This window comes from Podarcis cretensis (assembly GCF_951804945.1).
Source record: "Podarcis cretensis genome assembly, chromosome: 4".
Classification (NCBI taxonomy): Eukaryota; Metazoa; Chordata; class Lepidosauria; order Squamata; family Lacertidae; genus Podarcis; species Podarcis cretensis.
The window spans coordinates 3,272,404-3,284,679 of NC_137173.1; the positions used below are offsets into that span (position 1 = coordinate 3,272,404).

General features: G+C 49.8%; 1 protein-coding gene across 4 annotated transcripts in view; it reads left to right on the forward strand.

Moving 5' to 3' along the window:
• NUP98 (nucleoporin 98 and 96 precursor) overlaps nt 1–12,276 on the forward strand; it is a 45,110-nt gene that overhangs the window by 22,722 nt on the left and 10,112 nt on the right. For 3 of the 4 annotated variants that reach the window (XM_079973264.1, XM_079973267.1, XM_079973265.1), the window contains 13 exons: nt 984–1,294; nt 2,246–2,359; nt 3,431–3,569; nt 3,679–3,856; nt 4,300–4,464; nt 5,144–5,320; nt 6,095–6,254; nt 7,420–7,846; nt 8,903–9,135; nt 9,912–10,181; nt 10,927–11,084; nt 11,273–11,416; nt 11,930–12,069. In XM_079973264.1, the coding sequence (XP_079829390.1) occupies nt 984–1,294; nt 2,246–2,359; nt 3,431–3,569; nt 3,679–3,856; nt 4,300–4,464; nt 5,144–5,320; nt 6,095–6,254; nt 7,420–7,846; nt 8,903–9,135; nt 9,912–10,181; nt 10,927–11,084; nt 11,273–11,416; nt 11,930–12,069 (2,616 nt within the window). The remainder of the gene's footprint in view (nt 1–983; nt 1,295–2,245; nt 2,360–3,430; nt 3,570–3,678; nt 3,857–4,299; nt 4,465–5,143; nt 5,321–6,094; nt 6,255–7,419; nt 7,847–8,902; nt 9,136–9,911; nt 10,182–10,926; nt 11,085–11,272; nt 11,417–11,929; nt 12,070–12,276) is intronic. The other variant, XM_079973266.1, reaches the window with a different exon arrangement.

The following is a 12,276-nucleotide window of genomic DNA, read 5'->3' on the forward strand; positions in this document are numbered from 1 at the left end:
CCTTGGTCAGGTTTTCCTTTTTGAAGTAAGCGGACTCAGCCTTAAAGGCGCAGCTCCACCTGCAGTTGTTGGGTTTAAACCATGGGCAACTCTTCTCTGTTCTAGCCTTGGCACCGGGAACGTTGCGCCCCTTGTGTTGCCTGAGTAATGCTCACACTGTGTAACAGGGAGTGCGTGTCCAGGGGAAAGAAAAGACTTTGGTGATCTCACCTGCCACTGAACCCCATATATTTTGACCATACGCGGTTTTGGCTGTTACCTCTGGAGTGTAACCTCCATGGAAGCTGAGAGTTGCCTGTACTTATGAAGAGGGGCGGGGGAGCCACCGTTCCTGGAAATCCTGCTCAGCGCTCTCTCTGTGTGTCTTCTGAGATCTTGCTGAGCATTGCTCACACCCTTTCAAGTCTATCTTGAGTAGCCTGGACTATCAGAAACTTAATTTATAGCGAAAGCAGAGGATGTTATGGTGCTGTGGGCATGTGCCCTTGGACTGTGTGCATGTGAAATTGGAAAGGGATAAACTCCCAATTCCCTCCGACTCTCCCATACAGAATAAAGAGCGGGCACTTGGTCCAGAAAAGTCTATGTTTTCATATAGGAGCTGTCGTGTATTTGGGAAATGCATTTTACTTAAGTTAGAACAATATCCATTTCAAAGCAATTTCACAATGTGCATTTTTAAAGGCGGTGGTGACGTCAGGCTTCCTGTGCGATTCTGCACTGCGATGCCAGAATTGGTTTGGTCTGAGCATGGATCTGTTCCCTTAACAGCTGAAGGTCAATACGCCCAATAAATCCTGCATCAGCTTTCTAACTTCTGGTTCAGCCTTTGCTTTCCATCCATGCAGAAACTCGCACTCAAGAAGTTCATTACCAGTTAGGTAGCTAGTGTTTATTTTTTATAGCGGTGTGTTTGTATTTCGGTTATGAAGTATTTTCTTTGGGGCTCACGTGGTGGACCTTAAATGTTGTGGTTTCCTTAGATTCAACTTCCTTTCCCGGTCAGTTGATGAGATCCACCGGCATGATGGAGAGCAGCAGGAGGAGGAGGACCGTCCTCGTGAAGTCACGCGGTACTACTCCAACCCCATTGCCAAGCCCATCCCACAGACCCCCGAGAACGCCATGCACAAGCACCACAACAACGTGGACGACACCCTCCTCGCCCTGAACGTGCGTCCTCCCCTGCGGAACGGGCTGGAAGGCAGCAGCGAGGATGCCTCCTACCACGAGGAGTCCCTGCAGGAGGACCAGGAAGAGGAGGCGGACGGCATGCACCAGGCTCATCCGGCAGGTGAGGCAGGTGGTTCTTCGGGGGGTCGGGCTCTTCTCCCCCCAGAAATGCCCCTAAGCATAGACTGGGAAAAGTAGGAGTTGTGCAGAGGAATTGAGGGGGCGCTGCTTATAATGCACATTGTCATTTGCAGTCCTTCAAACTCTGTCTGGTCATACTTTTCTACCCTTGGATCTCATTCAAGTGTCATTTTCCTCTTTTAAAAAGCAAACCTTGGTGTTTCTGTTATTTTCAAACACTCAGTTGGCCTTCTGAAGGTTTTGATGACCTGCGATCCAAGTTGGTGCAGGTTTCGATGCACCAAACGGCTCTAGCAAAAGTCGGCTTGGATTGACAGACCTTTGAGAAAATGGTCTTGTGAATTATCCAAGAATGTGCTTCAGGGTGTAAGGAGCAGGTTTACGTTGTGTCAGACCGGATGTCTGTATAGCTTAGCGCTGCCAACGCTGGCAGTGAGTTTGAACCCAGATCCTAGTTACTGCTTCTTTGATCTTTCGCTCCTTTCTCCTCTGCCCTGCTCATGTATTGCCTTCCCTAGCATGGCAATACAAGGCCATGCAACTGGATCTGTACCATCAGATTGCACCTGCAGCCTTACCAAAATAAGACCAAAACATTTCTAACGTTGAGGTGTTTCTAGGAATGCTGCAAGATTTGTGGCTGTCATTTTTCATAACTAATTTTAATAGGTACTGATTCACTTTGCAATCTACTGCAGAGGCAGTGTTTGGTTAAGGTTTTCTGAGTGTTTTTCTCCTTAGTCAGTTGTAAATCTAAAGTTCCTTCAGTGAGTCCCTTTATTGCTCCCTTTCATACGTATTATAATCTTGGAGTAGGTACACCTGCATTCTCTGGCTTATTTCTTTGCTGTTCTGGCCTGCAAATGAATTACTGTGCCTGTTGCAGAAATTGCTGAAAGGAGTGACCTTCAACCAGTTTTGGTTCTTTTAGGAATTTTTTTAACCCGAGTTGGCTACTACACCATTCCATCCATGGAAGAATTGGCCAAAATGACAAGCGACAAAGGAGAGTGCATTGTGACAGACTTCACCATTGGCCGAAAAGGTAAGGATGCTTCTCTGCACAAAGACCTTTTCTCCTGAAACTGCCTTTCCCAAAGCCCAGGAAAGTCCCACCTGGATGAAGGTCAAGTAACTGCCTAGCTCAAGAGGAGCAAAATTCAGGCCATTGAAACATGGTTAAAGTACTAGGCATGTCTCTAGGATCACTCAGGCCATTCACACAACAGTTTTCCGGAGTCTGCTCTAAAGGTTCCTGTGTGTTGACAAGGGGGGAAAGTCCCTCAAGCTCATGCCCTCATTTTGTCAGGAAGGGTCAGAAGAATTCCCCTCTAAACATTTCAAGTAATCTGGTTGTTGGATATTAGTCATAGTGGTTGAGTCCCCACAGTCTCTTTCCTCAAGTAATAATAATAATAATAATAATAATAGTAATAATAGTATATTGCAGGGGGTCAGCAACCTTTTTCAGCTGTGGGCCGGTCCACCGTCCCTCAGACCATGTGGGGGGCTGGACTATAATTTGAAAAAAAATATGAACGAATTCCTGTGCCCCACAGATAACCCAGAGATGCATTTTAAATAAAAGCACACATTCTACTCATGTAAAAATATGCTGATTCCCGGACCGTCCGGTGGCTGGATTCAGAAGGTGATTGGGCCTTAGGTTACCTACCTACCCCTGGTATATTGCAACACATGCAGTGTACATGTGCTTAAACCCATCAGCTCTTGAATGTGATCACAGTAACAGGGATCCACAGTACAGATGACAAAGCTGCACACAATGTGCACAAATTAAAAGTTGTTTGGATGCATAAATGACGCTCCGAAGTACATGATTGCAAAACCTCATTTGCAGTATTAACTGGTTGGGGGCTGGTTTAGGTGTGTGTCCCCCATAGACCTTTCTGGGAGTTGCCACCAGACTCCTGCTGCAGCTTGTGTGCTTCTTGCATAGATTTCTAAGACACTCCCGGCTCTGGTGATTGCGCACACTTGACCAGTGAGCTTCTATAGCTTTGTTGCAGCAGCACTCTGGTTTAAGCTGATGCTGAGATCATAGAATTGTAGAGTTGGACGGGGCTGTCATCTAATCTGTTCATCTCCTCCCTAGGCTATGGCTCAATCTACTTTGAAGGCGAAGTGAACCTGACTAACTTGAACCTGGATGAGATTGTGCACATCCGTCGGAAAGAAGTGATTGTCTACCCAGATGATGAACAGAAGCCACCCATTGGGAAAGGACTGAACAGGTAAATAGAGACCAACCTAGTGTTGGCTCACGTTCACCATGAACACGCTAGTTCACCTGTTAGGAGTGTTTGCTTCTCTGGCCTCCCAACCCTCTTTGTTTCTTAACAGGAGAGCTGAGGTCACTTTGGATGGTGTTTGGCCCACTGACAAAACCTCGCGTTGCCTGATAAAGAGCCCAGAACGGCTAACCGAAATGAACTACGAAGGCAGGCTGGAAGCCGTCTCCCGGAAGCAGGGTGCCCAGTTCAAGGAGTACCGCCCTGAAACTGGTTCGTGGGTATTCAAGGTAATAACAGCTGTGTGTAAGTAAATGGAACCAGCTTCTATACCAAAGCTTTTTTCTTTCCTTGGCCTGGAAAAATTTAAGGCACACTCCAAAGGCAAGGATAATTGCAAATTTTCACTATTGTTTGCACAAAATTCCAACTGCCCCATTTTGGCGACTCCTCAGAAATACTTCATCTGCAACAGGAATCGGGAGCCTGTGCTGCTTCTCTGCATCCCTACCCCTCCAGGATGTTGTCAGACCAGCTCCCATCATCATTAACCATTGGTGCCATTTTTGGCTGCAGCAAATGGGAGCTGGAGCCCAGTATCAACTGCAGGCTCCCCATCTCTGGTGTCCTGGCCACCAGTATAACTTGACAGGCAGGATATTGTCTTCACTTACTGATGTCCACAAGCTACTAGTTCAGGCCATCACCTATGCTGGCTTTGGTTTCTGTCCAGGTGGCTCACTTCTCAAAATACGGTTTACAAGATTCTGATGAGGAAGATGAGGAGCACCCATCAAAAGTCGAGGCAAAGAAACAGAAAACGGCTCAAGTGCCCCCGCCGGGCCTGTTGGCGTCTCAGCAAATGGCTCTAGGTGGGAAACCAGCACCTCCTTCCAAGGTAAGGGAAAGAAATATGTGAACTGGAGCCCTTGAAAAAGGGAAGATTGAAATAATTTATTCAGTGGCAGAAGAGGACAAGGTGGGGTGTCTCCAAATGGCTTTGACCAAGTTAAGTGCAGGGGTTCTACTTTTTCTCTCTCCCCACCCTGTCCAAAGCAAAAATTGGTCATGCTCTCCTTGCTGATGATGTAGACCAGAAAAGGCACAAGAGTGGCTGAAATTCTCTCTTTTTTTCATTTTCTTGCCGCATCATTTTTAGTATTTCCCCCAAATTTTAATGAATCAACCACAAAGCTAGCTGAATTTCTATTCTGGTCCTGATGATCCAGGATGTAAGAGGGTAGGTGTGCCGTGTTGCTTGTCTAGAAGCAGCATGTATAGGAAAGGGGTTTTATTTTGGCTCTCCTGTGCTCCAGGAGGAAGGGCAGGATGTAAAACAAAAGGAATAGGTCAGAATTTCAGCAGCTTAGGTTTCCCCAGTTGGCCTCGTTCCCTCTGCCTGCCTGAAGCCATTCCCTGGAACTCGGTTTAGTGGAGGAGTCATGATGATGCCAGCCTAACACTGCCTATTGTGACATGGCATTGCCGCACTGGTCTCTGTCTCCAGTCCTACATGATACTTGCTTTGCCAGCTTTGGATCTGTATTGCATTGCCTCTTAACTCCTGATGCCTGCAGAGCCCAGATGTTGAGCAGCTTGGGAAGGTTGTGGAATTTGATAGTGACATGGCAGACATCACTCAGGAGCCGGCCCAGGACTTGGTCACGGAAGAGAGTTTTGCAGAGGAGCAGGAACCAGTGCCAGCTTCTGCACACATTGCATCCTCTCTGGACATCAACCCTCACACATTGCAGGTGAGCCCCTCCTTGTTTGTGTTGCTTGCCTGGTAGGGTTCTCCTTTGGCCTTGGACTCGGACCTCACCACTTGTTCCTATAACCGGGTACACCTGCTGTTCACTCTTTCTGCTCTGAGCCTTCTGTGGCCTGTATCTGTTTGTTTTTATCATGTCACCATGGATTCTCCTTTGCTGTGCCGGCAGGGGCTGATGGGAGTTATAGTTCAGTACATCTAGAAGGCATCAGGTTGGCCAAAGCTGCCTTTTCTGGGCAGCAGGACAGATCTTTCTCTCCCCATCCCAAGTGGGACAGATTAGACAGGTGGGCAGGGCTGCCCCCTGACATCACTTTGACACCAGGCCCTGAGCTTTGGATTTCTGACCATCAGGGCTCCAAGTGCAGCATCCCTGGGCTTCTCTTTGAGCATCTGAAAGAAGTGGGTGGGTGTGGTTTGGGGTAGAGGGCCTCACAGGCCAAATTGGACTCCTGGCGAGCCAGAATCAGCCTCCATGCCAGAGCTTCCCCACCCCTGCTGAACATATTTACAAGTCACATGCCGTGCCTTTGGACCAGTCAGAAGATGCTGCCCTCAAACGGGGGGTCTCAGAATGTCAGCAACCTAAAAGGTCCATTTACAGTAACTGGACAAAGGTTCCCTTTTAACTCGTTGGTTTTATCTCTTGCTTTTAGCATTGTTATGTCAGTGGAGCACACTAAGGAAAAAACAAAACCTCCAGCTTCTTAAAAGCCCCCTGTAATATATGATGACCTTGTTCTGTACTTGTTTCCAGATCATGAAAGCTTCCTTGCTTGTGGATGAGGAGGACTTGGACCTGATCCTTGACCATGGTTTTGGCAAGCAAGCTGCACCAGTGGACACATCCCAAGACCTCTGTTCCCCCAGACTTCCCATCTCCTCCTTGATGCGCGGACGCAGGAGCCGCCCCTCAGGTACAGTAAGAACCCCGGTCTTTGTGCTGGCACCAAGGGGGAAACGGTTCTTAAATGCTAAGCTCTGCTTGGGACAGACTTTCTGAGGCTAATCTGACATTATGCTTAGCACATCGCTGCAAGAGAGTTCCTCTCATTGCTGGGCCTTTGGGACTCTCTTCAACAAAGGATTAAATTAAAAATAAATCGGTTAATGATACATTTCCAAGACTTTGATGTTTGAATTGTGCTCTGTGAATTTTCCTACTGTGTATGAGCCACTTTTAAGACTTTTTGGAATGGTGTCCAATAAATTAAGTGAAAGAAGTAAGGAAGCATTTTGAGGAGGGTGGGGGGGAGAGTAAGCCCCCCTAAGGCACCCCAGGCACTTCAGGGGATGTGATCTGTCAATAAACAGAGCAGTGAGGCCTTTGGGCTTTTCACAACTCAAAGTGTCACTGCAGACACCAGTGACCAGTCTGTATAAGTCAGTTTACAAATACAGTGTTCTTTGATGTATTATTCTGGCTGCTCTAATGTTGAACCAGGGGGAGCATTTGGGATCTATTTAGGAAAAAGCCCACACATTGCAATCAGTTTAGAACACGAGTGGGGCGGATCCAAGGCTCACCAACCCTGAAGAAAACCAGACAGGAGTGTTTGGGATCCCAGAGCAGTGCTGCATATACCATTTCTGCACATAGACAGACATTAACGCACACGACCTCAGCAAAGTGACATGATCCCACAACCTGAGCAAAGTTCAGGATGAAACCTACGGGGCTCTCATAAGGGTTCCTCACATGTTGCTGTGGAAACTCGAGGTTTAAGATTGCAGAGTGACAACTAACGCATCATAAGTAACGTCAGTTTTTTCTGTGGAGTCCATTCACCCATTCAGCTGCGTGATAAGGTGATGTACACACAGGTCTGAACCAATCATTCATTGAGGATTGTGACTGTAACTTTTGGCCTTGAATGAAGGCCTGGAAGCTTCAGCTGGTTTGAAATACTGCTGCCCAAGTCCTGAACTGGGGAGCAGGAGGCATGTTGCAACCTTCCCTTAGGCCCACCAGAAGCCAGCGCACTTGTGTCCAGAAGCATGCTTTTGGGTGGGTGGGGTGTTAGAATGGTGATCTGTCAGAAGTCTTGTCTTCCTAATCAAGGCCTTCCTTCTCCTCCTTAGTTGGTGGGCTGCTGCAGTCAAGACTCTCAGGCGCATCTTTACGCGTCCCAACTACTTCCCTCCAAGACAGACGCAGTCCAAGGACTTCCTTGCTGGCCAGCGCTCTTCCTGCCCCGCCTTGGTCCGTCGGTTCTCCGCTGACCGGCGCATTCACAATGCCCAGCCTGGAGCCTGACATGCCGCTGAAAACAGTGGGCATCCGCAGGCATCCCGAGCTGGTGCCTCTGGAGAAGTCTGTCACCTACGGGAAAGGAAGGCTGCTGAAGGATATGGCCCTCTTCATGGGACGCTCCTTCCGTGTCGGCTGGGGGCCCAACCGGCTCCTCGTCCACAGCGGGGAGCAGCTGAGCACATTGAGCGAGCCAGAAGATCTCCGCAACGAATCCATGGAGTATGGATTCTTGCCAACGCCTGTTGCTCCTAAACAGTGAGATGTTATTCTGTTCTTAAATATCAGTCTTCCAAAGTGTTACGCAGTGAGCTGAGTTATCTGGCTGGCTAGTCTAGTTTGTACTGATGTGGACTTTTGCCACAGAGGCAGAACTAATTTCCTCTTACCTGTTCACCCTAGAGGGTGGGTGGGTGGGGAAACCTCATGCCCTTTTCTCAGCCTGCTGCACTTGGTATCTGGAGTTTGGCTGCACTGCAAGACAGTCATTCCTGCCCTGGGTTTTTGTTTACAGTGGTACCTCGGTACTTAATTCGTTCCAGAGGTCTATTCTTAACCTGAAACAGTTCTTAACTCTGAAGTGTGCTTTTGCTAATGGGGCCTCCTGCTGCCACTCCACCGCTGGCGCGCGATTTCCATTCTTATCCTGTGGAAAAGTTCTTAACCTGGAGCAACCACTTCCTGGTTAGTGGAGTTTGTAACCCGGGGTACCACTGTATTTCCTAAAATTTATGTATTGCTTTGGGGGGGGGTGTAAGAAAACCCCAAAGCAGACGAGCGCTGCTCTTCCATCAGCAGAGCAGGTTCCCTCTCCCTACCTTGTTCTGAGCTCACTAGCAGCATAACAGAAACCTTTTGCAGGACCGGGCATATTGGTCTCTCCTGGCAGAAATTGCCATCTTCCAATAGAGAGGCAACTCTCTCAGCACAGCACCTTGGCATCACTTGGCTCCTCCAGAAGCAGCAAAGCTTTCTGGTTATAACCGTTGGAAACTGCTGAGTTTGTCGCCTTGTCGTCTTTCAATGCATAGGGGCTGTGTATGATGCTCCTTTTAAGCTAATGGCTTGGCTGAAATTCTGTGCTGTTTTATCCAATGGATGTTTGTGAATAAACCCACAAATGTGGGGTCTTTGAGAAAATGCTTCCCACCACCTACTCACCCCATGCTTAAACTTTTGAAGCTGTGCTTAATTTGTAAGCTTACTTGAGGGCATATTATTTAGAAGGCAGCCTGTGTTTATTTTTAAATAATCAAATATTGCCGTGACAGAGCCACTCATCTCCCTTGATCTGTGTTCCCGATGCCTCTGCAGGCTCTCGGAGTCTCCCTTTAAGGTTCACGTGGAGAAGCTGAGCTTGGAAGGAAAGGCAGCTGACGAGGACCTAGACTCATACCTTGTTCCACTGGAGATCAAGCTGAAGCAGAGCACTGTCCACATGGATGAGCCGTGCCCTTTCCTGACTCCCAACCCTGGCGTAGCTGCTATCCATGAGTATGCCCGGTGGGCAACGGAGACGTCTGCAGACCCAGAAGAAAGGGAAGAAGGTGGGCACAAAACTGGATGCCAAAGAAAATGAATTGGGGGGTGGAGGAATTGGAAATGTCAGGTTGAGCTCCTGTGGTGTTGGGGGAGGGCTTTTTGAACCAGCTTTTTGAGGAGAGCCTGCTCTGTCCTGTGGCTGTGAAGAGGCAATTCTGCCTTGGCCAGTGGTAGATGGTGCATGCAAGTCACTGCTTAGCATCTTTCCATGTCCCAGTCTCATGTCCCACCATGGGCTCATGCCCCAGCACCTGTTTTAGAGCAGAATCACCGTGGAAGACACAGCGAGGCAGGGTAACAGACCGGCCTCCTGCTGTCTCCAGCAGCTGCTGTTGAGCTCCCAAGCTGTGATGCATGGGGAGCGGGTGGGTGCTAGGAACAGAAGAGATTCCTTGGTCTTTCTTGCTATGGATGCAACTTCAAGGGGCCAAAAACTGCAGCATCTTGGCAGGATCAGGTGTGAGCTTTTGTGGACCCTTGGTGCCTTCATAGAATTGGATTTGGAAGGCCCAAGGTGACTTGGTGGCACTGGGTATTTCTGGCCTCACCTTCATGGTCCAGATCACAGCTGGCCACAAGGAGAGAGAGGCAGGTGATTGACGGAGCAGAGGTAGCAGTGCACAGTCCAGAATTTAAGCTACAGTGTGGGGTAAGGGTGGAATGGCCTTAGGAGCCCCCTGCTGCATCTGTGCGGCTGGGACCCTGTTTGCTGCTGCATTATGGGATAGCACAGGGCAGGCCTGCAGGATCGTGTGCTGATCTCTCTCTGCCCTCTCACCAGCTGCAGTGAAGGACTGGTGTTTGGTGTGGACCCTGTGTGAGGCGCTCTGGGGCCACTTGAAGGAGCTGGAGGCCCGCTTGGATGAGCCCACGGAGTACGTCCTTGCTCTGGAGCGCCGGAGAGCCTTCTCCCGCTGGCTGTCGCAAACGGCTGCTGAGCGGATCAAGAACGAGGTCTCGCTCGCCCAGAACGACAGTCCCGCCCAGGCCGTCTTCAGCTACCTTACTGGGAAGCAGATCAGCGAAGCTTGCCGGCTGGCGCAACATTCTGGTAAGAGGGCGGCTTTTCACCTGGAGCCAGGATCTAATAAGGAATCTGCTGGATCCCGTGGGCAGAAATGGTGTACTGCCAGTGCTGCTTAGCGGGTTGCCTGGAGAGGGTGCAGCTGGCAGAATCAGGTGCTTGTCTGTTCCTTGGAAATTGCTAGCACCAAGAGGAAAGCTCTCCTTTGCCCACATCTTGACATAAATTTGGCTTCCTTCACCACAGCAAAGAGCATTGGCCCGAGGAAGTTCTGCCCGCCACCAATGTTGTTTGTTTCTGCAGGGCTGGTAGGAGGGAAATGCAGAGTTCCTTTGTAAACTCTTCACCCCTCATTCTTCTCTGCTTTAGCTGCTCCCTAGAAAAGGATTGGAAGGGGATTTGGGTGTGTCTTCCCAACTAGATCAGCTTCTTGAATTTCTAGGTGAGCAACACCAAAAGAAAACCCCTGCCTTACAACAGGCTTAAATCAACCGATCCTTGCTGGTGATATTGAGGGTGGGCTACATGCAGCACTCCCCAAGCAAGAAGCCATCTATCATGTAGCTGGACTTGGTTTTCCTATGGGCAGTTATCTTCTGCCCAAGTCAATGTGGTCCTGCCCCCTCCAAAATATGTGCTAGAGCATCAATGTCTGCACTGCTGCCATCTTTTGGCCAAGCAAGCCCGTCCCTGCGTCCAAGTAGTTTACATTTCAGGAGAGGCTGCTCACTGGGGTTTGTGTCTCTTCTGAGGTGCTGCTGTTGCGTTACAGGGGACCACCGGCTGGCTCTGCTCCTCTCGCAGCTGGCAGGGAGCCAGGATGTCCGGGAGCTCCTTGCCATGCAGCTGGCAGACTGGCATCAGCTACAGGCAGACTGCTTCATCCAGGAGGAGAGGCTGCACATCTTTGCCCTTTTAGCTGGCAAGCCGGTGAGTTGCGGAGCCTGGGCTTGCTTGCTTGGCCAGTTGCGTTAAGAGGGTCACATGTACACACAACGCCATCCACCAGGCCAGCGAGCCTCTGTGGGTGTCCCTCTTGCACCGCAAAGCTACTGTGTTGGGCTCTGTGCCTGGCCCACACTGACACTCTGCCTCGGCCCTTTCCCTCACTTCTGCAGGTGTGGCATTTGTCAGAGAGGAGGAGCATCAACATCTGCGCCCATCTGGATTGGAAGCGTTCTCTCGCCATCCACCTCTGGTACCTGCTTCCTTCTACAGCGCCTCTTTCCAAGGCCCTCAGCATGTATGAAGCTGCATTCCAGGTAGGCGGAAGTCGCAGTCCTGTTTGGCCAGAGGGCCAGCCTTGAGCCCTGTCCCTAGAGCTGAGGCACTCCGGCCCTGTTGCTGCCTCCTGAAGGAAGGACAGGATGATGTGCTGTGCCTCTGCTGAGCTCCCTTTGCTCTTTGGCATATGCAGGAACATCACCAATGTTCTAGAACAGACTAAATGTCTGTGTCTAGGTCTGCATCTGGTTTCCCACAAGGGACACCCAGAGACCCCCACAGGAAGCCCATAAGCAGGACGTGAGAGCAGGCCCCCCTCTCCTCCTGCTGCCTCTGATCCTGTGGGGCGGGTACAACTGGCAGCCATTCCCCACCTGCCAAACTTGCCTTGAGGGGGGGAGGGAAGGCGGGAGAGACAAGGATCCAGCTCAGTTTCCAGCTCCCTACCCCAATGTCTCTCTAGTGCCCCCTCGGAACAGGCATACACAGGAGAGAGGCCTTTCCTTCTTCTTGCAGCTGCTTCCCCTCACTCACTGGTATTGTGTTCGCAGGACTCCTCGGAGGGAGAGAAGTATGCTTGTTCTCCGCTGCCTCCATATCTGGAAGGCTCAGGCTGTGTGATTGAGGAAGGTGATCAACAACACCCACTCCGAGATGTGTGCTTTCACCTGCTAAAGCTGTACAGTGATAGGTAACTCTTCCTGTTTTCCTGCACCTGCTGAAGGCGGACTCTGCTCCGCAGATATTCAGCTCTCGTAAATCTTTTGGTCTTTTAAGGTGACACAAGACCTTTTGCAACAGACTTCACAAGGCTGTCCCTCTGGACTCTCTTTCCTCCTTGTGAACTCAGGTTATGTTGCAAATGTAATGACCTACCAAGAAGATCCTGGTTTCTGCC